The sequence below is a fragment of the Megalops cyprinoides genome, chromosome 1 (genome assembly GCF_013368585.1).
Source record: "Megalops cyprinoides isolate fMegCyp1 chromosome 1, fMegCyp1.pri, whole genome shotgun sequence".
Taxonomy (NCBI): Eukaryota; Metazoa; Chordata; class Actinopteri; order Elopiformes; family Megalopidae; genus Megalops; species Megalops cyprinoides.
Genome location: NC_050583.1, coordinates 24,236,494 through 24,259,699, shown reverse-complemented (window position 1 = coordinate 24,259,699; position 23,206 = coordinate 24,236,494). Strand labels below are relative to the sequence as shown.

The window sequence follows — 23,206 nt, the reverse complement described above, 5'->3', positions numbered from 1 at the left end:
TAAAATGGTGAATTGTTGTTGGCTCTTGATTTTGACCTTTTTAAACTGAAATTCCTTGCCTTACACCATTGTTAACACAGCACAATCTTTTCATTGAATGCCTTGTCCCAAGAACATGCAGGTGTATTTCATTGGGGCAGGGTTAAGCTGACAAATACAGCCTTGCTACCTTGATGACATGGAGCACTTGCAGTGTGTCATGACTGTCAGTGAAAGATCATCTATTTCTGCAAGTGTCACTGATCCGTCCTCTGTACTGTCCTGTTGACTGAGCAGTGTGTGAAGGGGACATGGGTGAAAATGAATGCTGGTGCTAGCCAGCTGTGGGCCGTGTGTGTCTCAGTTCCAGTTCTGCTGAAGGATGTCTGAGTTTCGTTACCTCACTGATCTGGTTTGGCCAGAATCTTTGGTTCTTTGTTTGTGGGATTTGTGTGTGTGCGCGTTTGTGTGTTGGCGGGGGGGGTATTTGTGGGAAATTTTCTAGCAAATCCATACTTGGAAGTGTAAGAAAAAGACATTAGAGAACACATGCATATACATAATTTATGGGTATGGATTTTATTTAATTTATGTGTGTTTTTAAAATTTGTTCTATGTACCTTATCTGTGAGTGGAAAATTACACCTGCCAGTTCCTTTGGGTATAATGGAAATGATCACATTTCACTTAGGAGACTGAACACTCTGTACGGTGCTGCCTCCAGTAAAGGTCTTGCATGAATAGAGATGGCTCTCATTCAGCACTGAAGAATGGTCTAGATGGGAGGAAGAAATCGTAGAGCGCGTAACTGAAAATAGGGATACCTTTTCAGAAATACTTTGATTTTTTCACATTTGTAAAAAGTTTCTAGCTTTGGGTTTCCATTGTGTCTCTAAGACGTTGGATGTGGTACTCCTGAGTTCTTTGGGGGAAGTTAAGGTAAGCAAGGTGAAACAGAGGGGCCACTTCTAAGAAATGGCTAGATGTGGAGCAGCGGAGGAAATGTGATGCACTTTAGCGGGCCCCCCAAGAGAAGCCTGCACACCAAAGTAAGCTTGTTCCATAGGTGAGTGCTTTTGTGCAGGAGTTAATTACATATTTTCTTAAGCGTACTTTCAGCAGACTAAAAGGGTCAATGTCACTTTTTTGAAAGTAGTGAAAAGGATTCATTGTTGTTGTGATTATTCTGTGGGTACTACCCCCCTTCATAATTCACGTTTTTGTGTGTGTATAACTTGTCTCAGCTGTTGAAACACATTTGATGTGGCATGCGTACAGACGATCTGTGATCAGTATCAGTCAAGTTGGATCACATGGTTGGGGATGGCGGAGACTGTGCTTCTTCTGCTGCTGCTGTTCCTCCCAGGTCTTGGGCCATTCTCAAATACACAAGACAGAATGCCTCTGCCTGGTGAGACACTGAGACTGTCTAATAAATATTGATATTTTTCTGGCCTTTATACAATATGTTATAGTGTGTTGTCATGCACATTTTGTTAAGGACATTTTGATATAATATGCAAATGTGCATTCCATTAGCATAATTATATGTATGTGTTTCTCCTCTGATTTTTCAAGAATTGCCCCAGTTGGTGCAAAAGGCTCTGGTATGTCAGTTTTCCTTCATATGTATGTGTGTACATAATTGTCTGTATTACATAATTACTATAATTATCTAATTATTGTGGTCAATAAACCTAAATTTATGGTGTATAATTTTAGCAAGTAGCCTATAATTTCCTTTTTCAGGATGAATTTTTGTCCAGAAAATATCTTCAAGGTAATTTTGTTGAAATTTCTGTTTGTGAGCATTGCTTATGAACATTACTTAACTTAATTCACTAACATGTATTGATATGTTTCGTTTTTTGTTGCTGTGATTTTTCAGCTCTTGTTGACGCATACCTATTTGCAAGGTAAAGCAAACCACTATTCTGCTGTATTAAGTACAGTTACGTTTACTTAAATTGTATTCGATAAGCCTTAATCTGTGCTTTTGCCATTCCTTATCCTTTTGAACAAGGAGCCTAAAGACGATGCAATGTGAAAATGCCTGGATTATATTTCTCTACTCTACATGCAATCTGTCCTGTCTTGCCGAGTGTTATGTTTGGCCTCTCAGTTCAGAACAGCCCTGGAGCCCAGCTGAAGCCCTGAGGTACCTCTTGCACAGAAATGACTCTCTCAGTTTGGAAAGAATCACAGTAAGACACTTGCTTCTCCATCCAGGGGATTTCAAACACAATCACAAATAGATGTGTCTCATAATAAATGAACAGCTAATATTTAGTCAATGGCCTGCTAATCAGTTGTATTTTAATACTTAATGCATTAATTTTCCATCTGGAGCTCTGTGACAACTCTCATAAAGGGGAGTAAATCAGTAAATATGTTACAGTTAATCATTAGAAAGCATTTTATGGACACCAACACTGTACATTATACATTCTACCACAAGCATAAAAGGTAATTCGCTTAGTTCTCCCAGTGGTGGAGCCCCAAATGTAGGCTTCTTTTGTCTTGTGGTCTTTGTTAATGGGAGATTTACCACAGGTGGTTTCTGTTGCTGCCTCAAATGACTGAGTTTATTTAGTATAAAACCCCAGAGGTAACTCAGCTGCAACCATTTCATTTAAGAAAAATAAATAATTGTTTATGATTATCCTTGAATCACTGACTTTTAAAACAGTGGATTATATTTTATGTCTAGAAACCTATTTCGGTGTCGGTGTATTATTTTGTTACGTTCCAGAGCATCCTGAGGGATTATGAAAGCTCCCTGATTCAAGACACCCAGTTTTTGGTGTCTGAGCTCAGCTCCCTGGACATCCTGCAATTTACCACAATGCTGCGCCTGCTCTTCACTGGGAGAAAGGAGCAGGTCAGCCTGGCCCAGCTCTATCACAACCACTCCCTTTGTAACATATGCATGTATAAAAGAAGCTGATGAAATCATACCTCATATTACATTGCTTTCTATTTAACAAGCAGGAAGGGGGCTGTTTAACAGAATGGAGAACATTCATGAAAATAATCGAGTTAAAGTGAAGGTTCCCTTAGTGAAGCCAGAACATCCAGACTTAAGACAGTACACCGTGACTGCAACTCACCATGACTACCCACTCTTTATGCCTGTGTTGTGTGTTGTTCCAGACAGGGCTGATTAACATAAACTTTGGTGTGATGAAGGCATCGCTGGAACAGTGCCCTGGAGGGAATCGCTCCCTGTTCGCAGTGGCCAGAGAGAAGTGTGTGTATGCACTGAGGGAGGGGCTCTGTATGGACCTCATGGGCACCTTGCTCAGCCTCTCAGATGGGGAGTTTGTCCAGGAGGATTTCATCACAGACCTGCCCACAGACCTGTCTGATGACACTTTCCGAAACCTGTGAGTGACCAGCACGAGGGTTCACATCTTTGAAATAGCATATTATATTATATTATATTATATTACGTTACACATTCAATATTTCTTTTATTCAATTTTTTTGGAAATTTTGGAATTTTTTGGAAGTGTATAATGATTAGCAAATTTGTAGTTTCTCTGTAAATCTTTAGTTTGCTATAATTCTGCTATCCCTCTGCCGTCCTAATTTTCAGATTCATTTGAGCAAGTCATTCATCCTACATTAAAAAGCAAGCCGTCTCATAAGCTGAGAGTAGATTTTTCCTCTGCTCTTATCTTATGCAGGACAGCTGTGTTTAAGGACCTGTATGACATGTTCTCAGTGATCACACAAAGGGCCATCTACAAGTGGATCATACTGGGGCTACAGAAGACTTATAAATCCATACGTAACATCCTATGTTTTCTGTCTCCCCCTTTAGAAACACTAGCATTAACATTGTTGCACCTTCATCAAGTATCTAGATAGTGGTTGAGATGGTTGTGTTGGTGGTTGAAATCATCCCATATGACATTATTTATGGCTATTTAAGGACACATTGCTATACAATACTTCAGTGTCTTGTGTGTTTGTATAATTGCAATAAATTTTGTTTGGAAGGGAACAACTACAGTAACAACACCAAGCAATTCTCAAAAATGGTTGTCACAACGATTACCATTAAATGCTGTGCAAAGTTTGGTTCATTTAAATGAATACATTACAGTGACATAGACTATGACAGAAAACTATAACAAAGGTAATATTTTTACTAATATTATTCAGTATATATACCCAGTAGCAAAGCTAGGTCTAACAGTAACATTGAAGATAAGGTGTGTCACTTAGTTTCAAAGCCCTCTGCTCATTGCAGACAGCCCTAATGTCTGGATGACTGCAGAGAACCTGTGGTTCCTGGGCAGGTACATGGTTCACCTGACTGTGGAGAGTATTCACAGGATCAGCCTCAGTGAGGTGAGCCGCCTTAGTGCTTGGTGAAAGACAGCATTGCATCTAGCCCACAATAAAACACACTTACTTTGTTACCGTATAGCTAACACCTCCAGTGTGCTTATACTGTCACCCCTTGTCTCCTCTTACATTGTTTTTTTTTTTTTTTAAATCACATTAAGTGAAGCTACATACGTTTTGGCAGTTGCTTGAAGGTTAACCATCCCACTCCACCTTGTCTACCAGATGCGGATTTTCATTCACTATGACAATGCCACCAAGCAGCTGGACTCTGTGTATGACATCAAGCTTGGCCCTGGCAAGGCTTTCCTCCATAGAATAAATGCCTCTGGTTTTGACATGGCCAATGTGTCCATTGCATACAGGTCAGATCTTTTAAGTCCTGCATGCTTATTTCTGACTAGAAAGAGATTACAGTGCTCCCATTCTCTCTAGTAGTGTAACGTTTCAGCAGGGCCATTTTATAAGGATATTATCATTGGTTCTGACAGCTGTCTCTCCAATGAGCTTGGAGCTTTTCACATTTCAGTTTACTGCTAGACATAGTAGTACTGCTGAGTGCCCCCCTCATGAATTGCTGTCAATGTGTATAATTTCAACTTGTCGGCAAGGGTTGAAATGGATCCAAGCTGCAGACATTCCTATGTATTATCTTAATACATCTTACATTATCTTAAATAATCTATCTCCAAAGGGTTACCTATCTGGATTTTTTGTATTTGCATATTGCACTGGGATAATTTTGAACACAAACCATTGATGTATTCAATACAACGTTAGTTAACAGACAGTTGTCTTTGACCTCAGTTGTCTGTGTGTATCTGTGTGCTGTGTATGTTTGTGTCCGTGTGTGCGTGTGTGTGTGTGTGCGCGTGTGTGCTCTCCTGTGCAGGCTGGGATTGTTGGTGTGCTTTTACGACAACGTGCAGCTGCTGGATGCCAGTGATGCCCGCAGTCTGCTGCACCAGCTCATTAAGTGTAACCAGCTGCGGGGGAGCCTGATAGAGGTGCATAAGGTGAGGGTCACCCAGAGGTCAGGGCAAGGACCAGGGTGTGGCAGCCTGTGAGATGGAGAGGAAAAATCAGAGAGAGAATACATCAGGAATGCCACGCATATGCGCTGCAGTTCCTCAGTGACAGTCCAACCCTGTCTGCTCCATGAAATGTGTCACTCCCAGCATTTGGTGAGGACAAGCAATAAAGGTCACTACTGTCTTTCATCTGGATTTACATCTTGTCTTGGGTTGGCAGTGTAGCATAGTGGTATGGAGCAGGACTCATAACCAAAGTGTTGCCGGTTTGATACCCTGCTGGGGCAATGCTGTTGTACTTTTGGGCAAGGTACTTAACCCACAGTAAATATCCAGCTGTATAAATGGGTAACGTAAAACACTGTAACCTACGAATGCCAATCTGGATAAGAGTGTCTGCTAAATGCTAGTAATGTCTGTATATGTCTTTCCTAGCTGAAGTCTCAGCTCCTGGCCATCATGATTCGGAACCAGACCCTGAATGAGTCTTTGGGCTCGGTGTCAGACGCGGTGGTGGGTCTGACTCCTAGCCAGCTGGAGTCACTATCAGACCAGGCAGTGCAGAGCTCTATGGCTGTCCTCCAGCAAGTCTCAGGCTGGACGCGAAGTCAGACCGTCGTACTGGCACACAAGTACATGGGCACCAGCAAGGTGATTGAAGCACCAGCACCTGAGCAGCTGTCATGGCTATTCCCCCACACGTACTTCAAACATCACAGCTACAATACAGCTAACCCCCTACTATTGCCACTTCAGCTGAAAGCCCTGCATGAACTGCTAATAAAGCAGTCATATCTGTTAGTTACTGTCCCTCTTTTTTTCTTACTTTTACTCAAGATGACCAAAACACTTCTCCTGTGCCTTGGTCAGCCCTGAATATAGGCATGTCTCAGCCCAACACACCATAAGTACTATACATTCTATAACTACTGTACATGTAATATAAACAGGAACTAGAATCTTGACTGTAGCGCATTGTCTCTCCAATGACTTTGGTGGGGAAATTGTGGGTGCAGTTTTGAGATTGTCTGTTTGCTTGTGAAGTGCTCCTCTTGAATGTCTCAGTGGCTGTCCCTACAGGTTTTGTCTTTCAAAAACATCAGTCATCTGGGCTCTCTGGTGTCTGGGTTAGATGCCAACCTCTTCTACAGTGTCAGCACAGCAGAGCTGGCACAGGCCACGGAGGGCACACTCAGTCAATACGCCACACACCTCAGCCCAGCACAGCAACAGGCCATCATCAGTCAGGTACAAACTGCAGCTTCTACAGAAAACTTTCAGAGACAGCTCCTTCTCTGGACTGAAACCTATGTTTGATGCAGCCGCTGTTTCAGTAACTTTGCTCACTAGACATGTGTCAGGTCTGCCTACCTCAGACTGACCCATGCCTTACTACTGGTAAGCAGTGCAGGGTAGTCTTTCCCGCTGTTTGAGGGGGAGGGAATAGGCTCATTGTGTGGAGTGCTTGCTGTGACAGATGTTGACCACAGTGGACCTGGAGGAGGTGGTGAGGAGGATCCCTGGGGTACTCTTCAGTGAAGTGTCTCTCTCCACATTACTGCACCTGCCCAGGCTGGAGAGCACTGCCCTGGAGGACAAGCATCTGACCCGCAGCCAGGTATTTTCATATGAACAGAAGAGCCAGGTAGGCGGTAAGATGGAACGGGACACACGCTGAGCTGTCAGATGCAGAGAAAATTGTTTGATGCTCACTCCACGTAAGACTAACTTTGTGATATCAGCTGATACAAATTCAATCCACAAAGCATGACTGCATTTTTCTGTTTTTTTTTAATATTTATATTCAGGCCTTCTTCCTGTTTGATTTTCTCTCCAAGAGGACTCCAGTTGCAGACTTGCTGAGGTGAGATGGGTTGAGGATGTCTGTTTTGGAAATTGGTTTGGTGAACTGAGAAATAACCCCTGTTTGTCTGTCTGTGTTTTTCCAGCACTGGGCAGCTGTTGAAAGGCATCACATGCGACAAAATTCAGAGGATGGACAACAACTCTCTGATTGACAGCTTACCTGTGTTTAGCAAGAACATCCATCTCCTCTCTGCATTCCAGGTGCTTCAAACCTTTTGGACCCAGACTTAATAACTGCTATAACTCCAATATATGTAGGAATCAAAAATGAAATGAGCACTACCATCGCAGCTCCTCTCAGGGGAAACTGGATCATGTACCTTCAGGATCATGGTGTGTGATGTGCTGATAATCTCCCTGTTGTGTCAGAGGAACTGCTTGGCTTGGAGGTTCTGGGATGTTCTGGACTCACAGAACTCAACCATCCCCACTGTCCTGCTGTCTGCACTGCCGTGAGTGAGCCAACTGTGTGTGTGTGTGTGTGTGTGTGTGTGTATGTGTGTGTGTGTGTGGGCATGGGAACGTATTTGTGTGGGCAGGTTCTCTCAGAAGTGTTACAAATATGTTTTCTGAGTAGAAAATTTCACACCAAAGGATAGGTGTTATCCATGAGAAGAGGCAATATGCTACATATTTTTCTGCTACAAGAATCATTTTCTCATTGAACAGAAATAGTATGTGATTTGTTTTAGTGGAGCATAACAGAGCATAGAAAAGTGTCTGTTTTCATTCTATGTGAGCCCGCATCTACATCATCAAAATAAAATTAATTTAGTTTAAGTATAATTACAACCTGCTGAATTCATTCTGAATTATTGCCCTGCGCTAAGGCTCACAGGTCAAAGTAGCAGGTGTATGCTGCTGGTCTTTCTCACCTGTAGGGTGGAATATGTGGACAATATGCCAACCTCCTCCTGCAAGAGCTTCCTGTTTACACTGGGTGACGTGGACTTTCACCACCTTACTGCGCATACCAAGAAACTGGAGGCTGTTATCAGGAAGGCCCTGCAATGTCTGGTGGGGCCAGGAGCCTCTTTCTCAGCATCAGTTTGTCACAGCTCTTTTACCGGACCTAGGTTCACTGAAAATTTCCATTATGTATGAGCTGGAGACGTTATATGTTCCTGTAGCTTTTATACATGACCAGCTTCTGAATGTCAGAGGACTTGTAGATGAAATAGACATAGTGCAACTATAAATATATTTAATAGGATCCCACAGAATAATTTTATGTTGGAAAAACAATCAATTCCTATCACATTATTGCTACTCTGAAGTTTTCATTTATGAAATATTTGTCGGCATCTTGTTTAATCTGTAGTATGCCAATGTGCAAACTCATTCCCGCCCCTTTATTCCTTTACTAGCTGAGCAGTGCGTGTCTGCCATTGTAGGGTGAAGGTATTCGGGATGAGTATGATGTGGACCTCCTTGGGATACTGCTTTGCCACCTGCCTCCTGCAGCCATCCGAGCCCATCTGTCCCTGGCTGCCTTGCCCACTGCTCTCCAGCAGCTGCGTGGCTGTGCCCACCTCACCCAGGAGCAAAGGGAAGTGATCAGGAGCAAGATGCTGCAGCTCTATGGGTACAGTCCAATGAGACAATGTTTTACTTGACATACACGTCTCCAGTTCTTCAGCTTCAATTGCATGTGTAGTATACGAAACGAAGCGCACATGCTTATCCCTGAAAAAAAGGTTGAAATCAGTGAAACTATTTTAGTTTTAGTTATAAAAGCAATGTTGAGACAATGTTGAAGAAAAATTGTGGATATTTTCCCTCTAACATTAATGCAATTGATAAGTCTTCTGTCTCATTGGTCTGTTCATATCTGTGTGGATGATGTTCAGATCTGAACAGAGTCTTAACAACAGATGTTCTGATTTAAGCCCGCCTGAGAAGTGGAGTGCTGAGCTGACCCAAGATTTGGGCCTGCTGGTCACACTGATTTCCAGGGAAGAAATACTTGTCCTAGCCAACAAGGTGAGCCCACTTTGCAATTCTCAAAATAATGTGTTTCTGTAGTGGAGAACAGCTATTGGGTGAAACAAGACACCAAGAAAACAAAATTGATGAATGTGTAATTGTAAATTGTAAATGTGAATTTAAAATTCACCAGCCCTTAGTCATGCTTATCCTGTCCTTCTTTGAAAGCATCCAGAGGAAGTTTTGCCCCTAGTGACACAGGCCCAGGAGAGCCCTCTGCCAGAACACTTCCTGAGTGCCATTTTTGAGGTAGTGCGTGGGACAGGATACAGAGGCTGGCCCAGCCTAGGCTCGCAGATTGGTGAGTGAAAGAGAGGCTTGTCACACTGGTACAGGCAAACACTAAATACTCTTATGCTCAGTCACACCCCTGCACATGAAGGTTACTCATTAATTCAAATTTTCATCAAATGCACTGTGTTGAATAATCTCTGCGTTACCAATGAAACAATTGTGTTTGAAGATGGAGCCTTGATGCACTGGAGAAGTTCCTACTTATATGGTTTACTAAACCCTTGTGTGTAAAGAAATAATTCTGATACATGGATGGTGCTTCTGTTTGTACTGACTGAGGCATACATGAAGACAATGCCATTAATGTGGTATCATAAACTCCACACACAGTAAACCTTAACCTTATTGCCCATGTCCTGCTATGCACTGTAATTGTTCCAGTGACTTGACAAACAATGCACTCTCAGCCATCACTATACTTGGCTATAGCAGCACACATTTACCCATTATTGTGATGACTTTTGTGACTCCATGAATGAATAACAATTCTTTAACTTGTCACTTCACTACATCTACATTGTCAGTAAGTGGAAAAGTACTGTCACATGGTATCCCCAAGCATCTGTCATTTCGGCTTGTAAGTCATCTCTGGAAAAGGCTCAGATTTGACCTTTTAGACATTGTGTTCTTCGTGGTGTTTTTAAATGTTTTGTATTGTTTGAAGGAAATTTAAAGACTACTGCCAATCTTCAAATTAGTTTTGTAATTCTATCCTGCAGACTGCCATTCAATCCGAGCGCCCTCTGCTGATGAAATCAGAAAGTTGTCAACAGCCAATGTCTTCTGGCCTGCCGAAGAGTTGCAGTGCATTAGCGATGACACCTTCACCCAGACTGTGGAGCTGCTGGGCTCAGTGCAAGGGTACAGCCCGGCCCAGCTCAGGGCCCTAAAGATTCGGGCCAAAGAGGTTCGACCTTGAGTACTAATGTGGTTATTAATGATGCTGCAAGCTTTCTGTGCTTGTGTTTATCACTTTAGCTAGCCTGAAGTACCACAACTGAAGTACATGATTTTAATAATATAAGTCTTAACCTCCCTGTCTCCTGTGCTGTGTCAGAGTTGGGGTCCGCTGTCTTCCTGGAAGACCTACCATGTGATTGCTCTGGGCTCCATTGCTCTGGCATTGACCGAGGAGGAGATTTGGGAGCTCGACCTCAGTTCCACTGACACTCTCACCGCCTTTAGTCAGCAGAGCAGCTGGACATCACAGCAGGTAATGGGCAGATACACTACACACTCAGACAAAATGTGGCCAGCTCAAACAGCGTGCACAGGCACCAGCAGGGCGTCACCTTACACTTCTCTGCTCTGGAAGATAAATTATTGGCCTTCACAATAAGTTGAATCTTTGCATACAGTTGTCTTTGAAAGTTTTTGTGGTCTGTAGCTTCCAAATACAAAACACAGCAAAACATCACATGAAACAAAGAGAGGTGTTACTGTCATCTGCGAGTTTTGTCCTTGCATTGTGTGGGTGAAGTATTCACACTTTCTTTTCTGCAAAGGCCTTGAAAAGGGAGACAGGTAAAGGATGGGTTACACATAGCGCTTTCTTAATCAGAGCCCCTGACTGTCACATTGCAGCTGTGGGTCAGTCTATATGTGCACTGCTCCTTCAGCCTTGGTTTCAGCCCCTGTTTCTGTGATCTCCAAGATGAGCAGCATGCTGTATCACTTCCTGGAAGCATCTGGACTCAGCATGGTGGAACTGCGGGGGTCAGATCTGGCTGCGCTGGGAGTGCTGCTGTGCGGGATTGAACCCAGCCACATCCACCTAATCAGTCCTGGGGCCTACAGGTGAGTGTGCAGGTGGGCAGAGGTGCTTACAAGGGCAAGAGCTTTAATCTATTGCAACACACAGCAGCCTGTCTCTAGATCGCATTATTACAATATTTCAGACTAGACCAAGAGCTGTGTGAGTATGTGTGAGTATGTGGGGGCGTCACTGCCATCTGTCATATCTGTGCGATTAAATCTCCCCCACTGTCCCATGCTGGCAGCTCCACAGCAGGCCGGATTGGCACCCTGCCCTGCCCCCTGCCGGTCCTGCAGGAGCTAAAGAAAAAAGCAGAGGAGATTTTTGGGGTAGCTGGTGGATGGAACAGCTCTGTGCTGCAAGAGGTGGGCGTGGTGGCAGGTGGGAGACATTTTTAAATCGCTGTGCCACTGTGTGCATCAGCTACAAAAGACAAAGTAGTTACATACTTATTATCTTATGGTTGTATATCACCAGGTCTCAGCACTCATCCCAGTTCCAACCCTTTGCATTCATAGTACATGCTAAAGGTTTTGAGTGTGAAAATGCATTACATATCTAAATTCAGGGCAGTAATGCCAGAGCAAATAAATGTAGCTGAGGCATGAAGGACAGACAAAACCTTGCAAATTTTGGAAATGTATGTCACTGTCTTAGTGTCATATGTCTCTCCCTCATTGCTGTGCATTTGAACATTATCTGAATACATGTTGGTATGTACCTTTACACTTGTAAATATTTTCTTGTCTAAAACTGAGAGACCATGTATTTGTATTGTTCATGCATTGTTCTGTGTCATCTACAGCTGGCATGAGTATTGAGGAGATGAGAGAGTTAAATTCAGACTTAATGCCCTACCTGCTGCCTCAGGCCATTGCTGCTATCCCTCCTGAGAGCTTTAGGGTGAGTGAGGCTGAAAGAAGGCACACTGAATTCATTATTCCCCAGGGAACACAGAGTTATTGGTAAATTTAAGTACTGTATATATATTCCTTTACTAAGAATGACCCTTTGGCATTTAAATTCTGCACAACAACAATATCCCTAAATAATACATGAACAAAACATAATTTTGTCCATTGTTTATTCCTAATGTCATCATTGACAAATTTTCATTGGACTATAATGCATGGAGTTAAGAACTGTTAGAAGTCTTGTACTGTTAAACAGTTTTTACCTGAATATTTTTTAAACGTGACAAAGTACAGTCAGTTAATCTATCAATTCCTTGTAACAGGAGTTCTCTTTGGAGAAGCTGCAGAGCTTGGGCCCAGAAAATGCAATGGCAGTAACACCATTACAGCGTTCCCAGCTGAGTGAGGAGCAGCTACAGGCCCTCCAAGCAGCCAGAGACGGCCTAAGAGAAGCTCTGTTCAGCCACATCCACCCTGCTATCACTATCACAGTTAGCTCAGGTGTCCACTTTTATTCCTTTGGCATACTCTTTAACTCTTTAACTCTCAGGACAAGGGTGACAGACCTCAGATCAGTAAGATCTGCTGAAGAGTATATCAGTATGCTTGAAAGGGCAGGGGGGAGGCCTAATTTCATGATAGGAATTGTGATAACAATGAAGAGTACCTGTAAGTCCCTCTTTAGTAATTATAACTGAGGTGCCAGGGGTATATATTTATCACATAGTCCTGGTTTAGAGCTAAGTCTCTGACTTTCCACCTGTCCCTGTTACAGCTGTCTCAATTGCAGGTGTGTGTCTCCACGTCTGTGAGGGGCTGTGGTTCTTGGCCATGATGCGTACACCCCTCCTTGGAGAGTGGCAACTATAGCAGTGCCAAGGAGCTCCACAAAGAATTGCTGCCAATTTTGTCTGCGATTGTGTAGGGGGCAGAGATCTCAGATGAATGCCCTTTTTTTCTAAAAAAAAAAAAAAATGCTGAACAGAGGAATAAAAACCTGCTCTTTAATGTGTACTGAATGTATATATGGTGCAGGCTTAATAAATACAGTTAGAAAAAGAACAGGGTTAAAACAGCTCTAAATGCACTCTTGCACTCTAGACAACAGCTGAAATTTCAACGAGCTAAATAACCTGTTCTCATCAGTAAACTTTCTTATGTCCTTAAAATACATTGCTGCTTAGCCAGTAGAGTGTGGACCAACACTGAGCCTTTCTACAGCAGAAGTGGGTTGCTCATATACAGATAAGCTCGACACAGTATGAACACAACACATTAACATTATGCTGAATCGCAATGATAATCATTTGGACGCTGAGGTGTCTTTGGTCTTTGCAACCACAGAATACCTACAGAATACTACTCAATCTGTAACTCGGATTAATATGTCAACTGTAAACTGAAGTGTCTCTCTTATGATGGTAGATTCTAAAAGAAGAGGAGATAGTCTAGTATAGTTAGTCTGTTTTTCATCATAGTCATCAGAGCAACCACCTTAAAAGATAAATGTTAACAAAGCAGATTTTGCTTTCTTGTTGTACATACCTAGATAATTGTTTTGCCTTACTATCGATTTAAATGGTGTAAGGGATCAATTGTTTTGCTGTATACAATTTCAGGAGTGTGTTACCAACAGAAAACAGGACACAATGTACCCATAATTCAGAGGACCTGAACATAATTCTTAATAGGTTTCAGACTGCTTGGTAGTTTTGTGAAATACCAGCCTCACTTATTCTGGATCTTGTCTAGATTCTGGTTTTTTCATTATCATATAATTACAGGTTATGCAGTACATGGATTAATAAGATCAAGACAGTAACTCTGACTACGGTCTTTTATGTACCTTACTCGAAGAGTGCAAGAATACAAAACAAAAAAAAATGTGCATGAATCAACAGTTTAGAATTGTGGCGATTCTGAAAATTGTACCTTTGACGAATGCACGTGAAAATGTCATATAAATAGCAAATAAGTGATGTATGTTCTCAAGACGGTATATTCTGTAAAATCACGGATGGTAACCTGCTCGAATAAAGCGGCCGATACATGTCTGACATTACATCATTCTTGTTTTAAAAATAAATGACTGAATAATTATCTGATGTCTGCCTGTGAAACCTAGACTTGGCCGCTGGTGCTCAACTTGCGTCCCGGACACACATCCGGAATCCACCAGTCTCGTCATTTTCCCTGACTAGCTAGCAGTAGCGTGTATATTGCGCGTATATAACCCAACAACACATGATAAAAGGCGCAGACTTTTCTGTGGTCTGTGTTAGGTAGGTATACAAAACAACAAATTCAAAAGATAAGGTAAAAATAAATGGGACACTAAACATGACGGACACTTGTAGTTTGTAGTTACTTTAGCCCCGCATAATCTCCATAAATAGTTTACCTTGTATTGTGATTGGCCCCAGAGAGCTGCGCGGTTTTATTGCGTCAAGGTGTCTTTAAAGGTGGTTGTGACCTATTTGAGTCGGCTGATAAAAAAAACAAAAAAAAAAAAAAAACAAAAATAAGTATGGGTAGCTCCCCTACTCTTAGCACATATTTTCCACTTGCTTTAGCGTCCATGTATCGGTGCCTGGACGATGCCAGGCTCGTGTCTACTTCATGCAAGAGAAATTCGGTCGTTACTACAAACAGCAATAGCCTACATCCTCTGGGTCTCAACCGCCTAGAAAAGTACCAGAAAATCAATCAATGTAAAGTTGATCCAATTTTGCAAAGCTGCGTGTACATTAAACATTTCACAAATGTTAGTTATTATATTACAACATTCACATGATACCACAAATGACATTTTATTTAAAACAACTGGCAAACATTTGCCAGTTGTGATTTAATTGCTTGACATCTTCAAGAACAGACAGCATACATAGTATGCAGTACTCCGTTAATGCGGCATCAAATTAAGATCAGTTTGTTGAGTTACCAAGAAATGTCATGCACTTTCAGAGAACCTCTGAGGAGACTAACAGTTTATTTTTTATTTATGACTTTCATTATTGCTTCCCATTTGATTGCTAAATGCATTTGCAAAAACTATTTTCCAAGACAATAAGTCGAACTGAATTAGTCTACATATGTACGCTGTCAATCCTTGAATTGTATTCGCCGGCTACACTAGCTACAATGTATCAGTGGAGAATTCTAGGCCCTACAACCATCCCTTTAACGGGCGTGGCAAGTAGTGCTCTCGCAGCTGGCTCCAGCTTTTTCCCAGCTTGCATTGTGAGTTAATATTTTTGGCCACGTCCCCGGGCCACGTCGCGCTTAACTCGCCATTTTCAGGCAGCTCAAAGAAAACGCTGATAAAGGTAGCCGGTCCGGACAGCTAGCTCGGCAAAGTTTTGCATCGTGAGAAACGAACGCGAGAGACGTTCAAAGCCTTAAGTCAGTTTTCGTCTGTGGTGACTGAGGGTACCGGCCTCTGCGTCCAATAGTAGAATGAATATTTTCAGACTCACCGGAGATCTCTCTCATTTAGCAGCCATCATCATTCTGCTGCTCAAAATATGGAAAACCAGGTCTTGTGCCGGTAAGTTGATTTCATATCTCTCAACGACCTACGAGTTGTTTAGCTTCCTGGCTATCTGATTGGTTAACTTTTGGCTAGATTAAAACAGAACGGAGACAACTAACTTACATTGCTGTCTGGCTGGCTAGCGGTTACCAGTGTGCAGCTATTTAGCTATCTGGCGTATCAAGCTAGGCCTGTGCAAATTTCTTCACTAGTTAGCTTCCTATCTGTGTCATTTCGCTAGCCAGTTAACTGTATATAGTCGGCTTTCAGATAGGGATACAGGGATTTAACTATTACTCGGTGTTTCATTGATTCGTGGAGTAATCGAGGTTGTAATCGCTAGCTAGCTATCTAGCTGTCTAGCTAAGCTTGTCAACAGTGCACTGAAAACGCAGCCCAACTAACCAGAGCGGTAGTATTTCAAAATGTCATTTGCTCGCTGGGGAACTTGGCTACCTACCTGCGGGTCCCACAGGTAATATCGACCCGTAGAGCTTGTTCGCTAGCAAACATTAGATGTGCTATTCGGTTGCTAGCAGACGTTAACTGTAAGGCAAAATATAACTACCTGCATATTCTTTAAGATAGCTTTTATTAGCAAGCCATAATTAATTTTGCGAGTGAAAATGAGTTGATTAGGTAGCAATATAGTCGCATGCTAACCTGGAACTCGCAGGTTGTCTAGGTGGCTGCGCTTAATTTGTGAAGTTTTAGGTAGCTACTGACATGAAAGAGATTAGATAGCTAGTTGTCTAGTTAGCAAATTCATGGATATCCCTATTACAATGCGCGCTTGCTTCGCTTGACGTCTGACGTGGCAGCCTAGTCAGGAAATGTGAATAGTTTTGAGAGCGTTAATGTTAAAAGCAAGCGGTTTTACTGTAAAAACACTTTGAAATGTTACTACTAGGTCACTTAAACGTAGAAAGCAATGCTTTTGCGTTTTTTGAACACTTGTCGCTACTGCTAGCTAGTTAGGTTCATATCCATTGTAAGTGCTGGAGTGGTGCACGTCAGATGCAAAATCCAGGGATCGATTTCACGTATTGTAAAATGCAGCAGTTAAAATATGTTGGTGGCGATTAAGGACTATGATTATTTTCAGATCCCAAATTGCTAGCAGGACATTTCAAACTTTAATCATTATATTCATTTGTAGCAATTATAGACACGAATCAGTACACACTGCCTCTGCAAGTATTGTCTGTAGATGAAGGTATCAAAGTAGGTACACCAAAACATGTGGAAAACTGATCAGAGAGATGCTTTCGCCACTCTCTCTGATAACGAATCGGTAGTATTTGAAATTGTCTACCAGTTATATAGCAGAACTCCAGAGGTACTCTAGCAAATAACAGTACTATTCAGTGCCTCAAGGAATTAGACGTGGTGTTCACACAAGAGCATGTTGCTACCTGTCTGTTCTGGCAGTGTAGATGCAATGCAGCGCAATGGCAGCTGGAAGTTAATGCTTGTCTGCAGTTAGCTCTGAGAGGCAGTCATGTCATTGGGACAGCACAATATCACCAGACTTTAGATATGTGTGGGCTAGTTCACCACAGCCGTCACAGTGACCCTGTTCACGTGACTCTGCCTAAAGCACCAGTTGTCTGTACCGGGGTGTAACCATAAGTATAAATCATATTTGCATCCATTCCAGGGAAAAATGCCTAAACGATTCTGTTCCTTGATTTGCATGTGGGGTGAAGGTGATATGACCATCTTCCTATGTTAAACAGGGCATCAGTTGTGCAGGTCAAGGAATCAAATTTGTGCATTTGTTCATGGCTGAAATTGCGCACCCTTTCTCTTGCTTAGTGGTACTGTGTTCTGTTTTCATTAAATTATGCTCTAGGAGGAATTTTTAAGGATTGAGAGACAGTCTTAGGATGTGTATAGCATACTGATGCATAATCAAAGGAAGAATTCAAACCAATTTTTGTGCAGTTGAAATAGAATCATATCATTGTAACTGAATGCATAATGTTAACTAGGAATACCCTTATTGTTATATAATCAGTCCTAGCTCTAAAACTGTGACCAAGTCTAAAAAGTTCAGTTTCAGACTAGCTTCAAAACAGTATATTAGATATAAAGCTAATAAGGCAATGCTTTTCAAGTATTCAGATTTTTTGTATATATATAAAATAGTAGATTTAAAACACTGCTAAAAGTAACTGATTGGATCACTTGATGAAACTGTAATTTGTAGGCCTACAGAGTTTTATGCATAGTTGCCAAGAGCATGAAAACAGCACGCATACGATGTCTGTGACCTTGACTGGAAAATCATGCAGTAGATTACCTTCTCCTTTTATGCATATGTTGAATAATAATCCCTGTGTGTATGCCGAGATGGATGTCCAGTGCATGAACAGGTCGCATGGCACATTTGTTCATTTAAGAGCCATTGAAACTGCCCCATAGTCTTAACTGGGCAATTAAAGACACCTTATGCTTAGAATGTATAAGAAATATGTGTTTGTTCAACACTTTTCACACTTTACCTTAAGTAGTCTGATTTTGGTGGAATGGTATATGCAAATTGCAACACATTGCTGGTTCAGAGGCAAGATGAGCTGATTCAGAGAGTAAGACGAATTAGCCAGATTGAGAGATTTAGTCTTGGAATTTGATCAGGTTACCAGGGTTACAACTCATGCTTGCTGAAGAACCCAGTGGCTTCAATGAAACAAAAACCAGGGTCTAGACCTTGGTTTGACAATGGCATCTTATTCAGAAGACCTACCTCCCAATTTTTTCTTACAGGGATCTCTGGGAAAAGCCAGATTCTGTTTGCCTTGGTCTTCACTACTCGCTATCTGGATCTCCTCACCTCTTTCATCTCCCTTTATAACACCACCATGAAGGTGAGAGCTCTCGACTGGGAAGTGTGCCGTGTGGGGGAAAGTTCTACCGAAATTTTGGGAAACTGTTTGAACAAGTGTTATGCACATTGTAGGCAGGTCTAGTGATTAATAATCATTGTGTTGCATTGACTCACCTTTGTTTAAAAAATCCTTAAATATTTGAACTGTTAATTGTCTTCCAGCCAATGTCTGCTTGTTGAGAGTTTTGTCAGTTTATCTAGAACAATAGCACCTTTTGCCCAAAACCTCTGCTCTTAGTGTGGTCAATTACAATTTTTGATCCATTTTAAAAAAATTACATTTTCATTTAAAGACAAAGAAACCTTTTTTTGGCACAAATGTCTTTTGTAGCATCTCAATGGCACCAAATCTGAGGCAGTGTGTATAATTTAGCTTGTAAAAATTAAGCTTGTTAAGAGGACTTATTCGTTGCTAATAATTGATGAACAAACTTAGGAGGCATAAATTGTATTTGAGTGATGAAGTTGGCAGATAAGGTAATGGAATGAGGGTTCTGGAGGACTTACTACTGACTGTAAAAACCTCCAATTTGCATAGGGGCTGTTTGTCTGGGGAGATATATCCTGATCAGGACTGGTGCATGCACTTCTGCCGCTCTTGGCGAAAAACAATTATGCCGCCACTATTTGCAGTGTGCCATACCTGCAACAACACACAAAGGCCAATATGGCATACACATAACGCAAATAGTGCAACTCTAGTGTGCTCAAAGTGTCAACAATATTAGAGTATGCATGACGCAATATGCAGGCATTTTGCGGATCCATATACAAATAACACACCAAACAGGTCTACATAATAACTCCACTAACCTGGTTCCAAATTCTTTACAGCAGAGTCATGACAGCACAGCTATTTTCCAAATAATCCAATTTCAGCCCCTCAAACTAAATAATACAGTCCCAAATCTCTCCTATGCACCACTTTCTCATATGCGTAAAACACACACACACAAAATGTGTGAACATTCCTCAGCAATTCATATATTTTTTGAATAGTTGGCCCCTGGTTGGCCCACATTTTGCTGCCTTTGCCAAAGTACCGCCCTAGGCAATTGGCTAGTTCGCCTGTATGGATGCGCCAGCATTGATCCTAATGCTATGCTCTTCTGTCTGTAGGTCATCTACATTGGATGCTCGTATGCCACTGTTTATCTGATCTATGCCAAGTTCAAAGCCACCTACGATGGTAACCATGACACCTTCAGGGTGGAGTTCCTCGTGGTCCCTGTGGGTGGGTTGGCCTTCCTGGTCAACCATGACTTCTCTCCCTTGGAAGTAAGACTACTAGGACAACATATTGTACAGCAGTCACTGATTTGTATTCATTGATCTTTACCACTTTTGTTTTGCATATATAAACCTTTTTGTTCTTTTGGTCTTGCTTGCTACTATGGTTCATCTTTTCCTGCTTAGATTTAACATTATAAATGAGCTCCAGTGCAGTGTGAAGTATGGTAATTTTTTAAAAAAATTGATTAATTTTTAGTTGGGCTATTCTCCACATGTCTCCTGTCTAACTTAAGTGTTTTTTATTTTCACTCTTTCATATATTTTCATCTCTCATACAGATCTTGTGGACTTTCTCCATCTATCTGGAGTCTGTCTCCATCCTGCCCCAGCTATTTATGATCAGCAAGACCGGAGAGGCAGAGACCATCACCACCCATTACCTGTTCTTTCTGGGGCTGTACCGTGCCCTCTACCTCATCAACTGGATCTGGCGCTTCTACTTTGAGGGCTTCTTTGACATGATTGCCATTGTGGCTGGTGTGGTTCAGACAATCCTATACTGCGACTTCTTTTACCTGTATGTAACGAAAGGTGAGTGCCAACCAGACAACGTCTGACGGACTTTATTGCAGACATTGGGTCATGTAAGGACAGTGGTAATGAGAGGAAGATCATCTTGTACTTCTGTACAAGGAACATACACTTTTAAATATGTTGAAGGCTATTCATTTAATTAAGTTGGATAATACCAGCATGGCCTTATGGAAATTCAGGACAGGCAATAGTGGTGCACCCCACATAGCATTTTTCTTTCAGGTGAGGTGGCTGTTTGTTGCCATGTAACAGTAACCTCTGGCCTCCTTTCCAAAGTCCTTCCTGAGATGTGCTGCAATTGACAACAGATTTGCATATCACTAACAAGTGTTGTAACACAACGCTTTGTGCCACAGTAGTGAACTGAAGAAGTTGAAGCCTTCAAAAATGTTGGATAATAATGAAGATGTTTGGGTCATGTGGGAATTAACTTGCTTAAGAATTGTGTTGATTTGTAAAGATACGCATATGGTGATCCCTCCTATAACATGACGTGTTCCCTCCTCAATCTGCAGTCCTGAAAGGAAAGAAGCTGAGCCTGCCAGCCTAAGTGCCAAAGACCGGCGGATCTTCGCAGATTCACGGGGGGCACCAGCCATCGTTGCCACCAAGCAAGTGTAAGATGCCTGAGACAGGGTGCGAGAGGAAACCACTACTGCTTTTTGTATATCCTGATAAATGTCAGCAACTCCAGAACAAAACCGAGGCCATCCCCTGGTCTCCACAGCCTTCGGTTTCCTGTTTTATGCATCTTGCCTTACCTTTTTTTATTACTCTGTATAAAGGAAAAAAATGATACATTTTCTACAAATTTGGTGTACTCTGTATGCTCCGACATGTATTTCAGCGTATGGAGTTGAAAACAGTATAAATCGCCTAGTGGAAAAATTGGCAATGTCAAGGGGACTTTCGATAAGTAAATACTGACTAAATGTTTGAGAGTGTTTGCAATCTGAAAGATATGCTTTGTTTCCTGATCTTTAGAGGAATCTTTAAAGGACATCACAGTACCCCTGACCTTTTGAATATAAAAATCTGAAGTAGGCATTGGCTGGTATTTCTTTTTTTAATTTTATTTTTAGATTAATTTTGCCTCTACATGTTTCCCAGTTTACATTCCTTGTTTAATGAGCAAGGCCAGTTACAGAAGCGGTCTCACCCAGCCCCATGTACTGCTTTGTTTGGTTGGTAAAATCAAAGATTTGGTTATATGTAGATCGTCAACATTTGATTAGAAACAGTTGGATATACAACTGTTATAAAATAAGGAGATTTTGCACCTTTGTAGTGTAGAGGTTTAATGTGCCCCCCCACTTCCCCAAAAGAGATGGCTTACAGAAATACAGTATTGCCTTATCGTCATTGAGTTCTGTGCTGTACATAGCTTTCTTCACTTAACTTAGGCAAACCCTTTACACCGTTACCCAAAATGTACCTATCCCCATTTGATTTCTCTTTTGATTTTGTCCCCATTATGTTATTGACTGTTCATTATCTGTATTATTATCCTGTATTACAATATTTCATCGTCTGGACTCCATTTGAAATAGTGTACATGATGGATGCAGGACACGCCCAGCCGCTGCTCGATTGGCAAGAGAAGACGGTGCGACAAACGAGCATCGCCCAAGGCTCCCGCCGCAGGGGTCAGTTCCTCAAGTGTTTTATGTAGAAATACAGATGCAGTAAACTTATCACTGAGGTAAAAAATAAAACAATGCCCATAGAATTGTCTACATGATGTGCATATTGTTGAGCTCACAGCAGATTTTTTTTAATCTTGAGAGATATGTATGATGTTCTGGGCATTGTTGTGTAGAATTAAGGTTCAGCATAGTTTGTTTTCTTTAAATTCTACAGCCTCTGCTCCCTTTGTCTTCTCATTCAAATCATTCCTATGTATTTTTTTTTTATTGAGCTTTTGCATGATGTGACCCTGTGATACCACCTCCAATAAAGATTTTATGGGAAACACTTTCAGTTTTGCTTAATACTTGTGTATCATTTATTGCTGAATTAAGAATGGATGCATCAATGACTTGGGCTGGGGTCGATTTGGGTGAAGCCTAAGAGTGGTCAAAAGTAAGGGCATCACACAGAACATTATCCTTATTTAATGAATACAGCTCACATTTAAGCAACATCCCACAACTGGTAAATACCTGTGTAAAATACGTTAGTTCCACGTGTGGTTGGTGGTTAGCAGTTGACGGATTTCAGTTGGAATGTTATTTTAAGCAAAATGAGACTGTAGCACATTATTAGGTCCTATAACCCTGGTCACTTGATGCTTCAGTTTGATGGGTGGTGAACATGCTCATGTAGTGTTGCCTCTCCCTACTTTCAGGGATGGTAACCTTGTTTAAACAATTCACACCCACGAGGGTGACCTCTAGTGTCAGTTTTGTATACACTGTATATACAAGAACGATCTGCCATCTATTCACACGTTATGTCCGAAGGGCCCCCTCACACATGTTATTTCATGGGATTGTTGGACTGTTGGTTCCATCATGACTTCAAGGGCACTTAGGGCCACTTTGGATAATCAAAGCAAACAGGATGCATCTGAGCTCAATTTGGAATGCCATAACAGAGTATCTGCATACTTATGTAAATGAGATTTCAGTTTCTGATTTTTATTAAAATCAAAAAAAAAAAAAAAAATTCTAAAAATGTTTTTCTGTGTCATTATGGGTTATTGTGTGCTGATCGACGGCCAAATTAATACATTTAATCTATTTTAGAATAAGTCCATAACACAAAGAAGTGTGT

At 41.5% G+C, this 23,206-nt stretch overlaps 2 protein-coding genes across 2 annotated transcripts; both read left to right on the top strand.

Moving 5' to 3' along the window:
* Positions 1–962: 962 nt before the first annotated feature.
* On the top strand, positions 963–13,052 carry LOC118778065 (otoancorin-like). The gene is made up of 24 exons (XM_036529435.1): positions 963–1,028; positions 2,732–2,860; positions 3,133–3,365; positions 3,669–3,772; positions 4,238–4,338; positions 4,561–4,700; positions 5,228–5,351; positions 5,802–6,017; positions 6,447–6,614; positions 6,844–6,984; positions 7,175–7,230; positions 7,316–7,433; positions 7,602–7,684; positions 8,114–8,249; positions 8,627–8,817; positions 9,083–9,215; positions 9,387–9,519; positions 10,232–10,419; positions 10,570–10,725; positions 11,167–11,309; positions 11,513–11,649; positions 12,074–12,171; positions 12,506–12,683; positions 12,958–13,052. The coding sequence occupies exons 1-24, from the start codon at positions 963–965 to the stop codon at positions 13,050–13,052; spliced, it is 3,267 nt and encodes a 1,088-aa protein (XP_036385328.1).
* Positions 13,053–15,438: 2,386 nt separating this feature from the next.
* Positions 15,439–22,396, top strand: kdelr2b (KDEL endoplasmic reticulum protein retention receptor 2b). Its single transcript, XM_036528927.1, has 5 exons — positions 15,439–15,729; positions 18,484–18,584; positions 19,724–19,882; positions 20,176–20,428; positions 20,947–22,396. The coding sequence occupies exons 1-5, from the start codon at positions 15,639–15,641 to the stop codon at positions 20,979–20,981; spliced, it is 639 nt and encodes a 212-aa protein (XP_036384820.1). The 5' UTR covers positions 15,439–15,638; the 3' UTR covers positions 20,982–22,396.
* Positions 22,397–23,206: the final 810 nt, after the last annotated feature.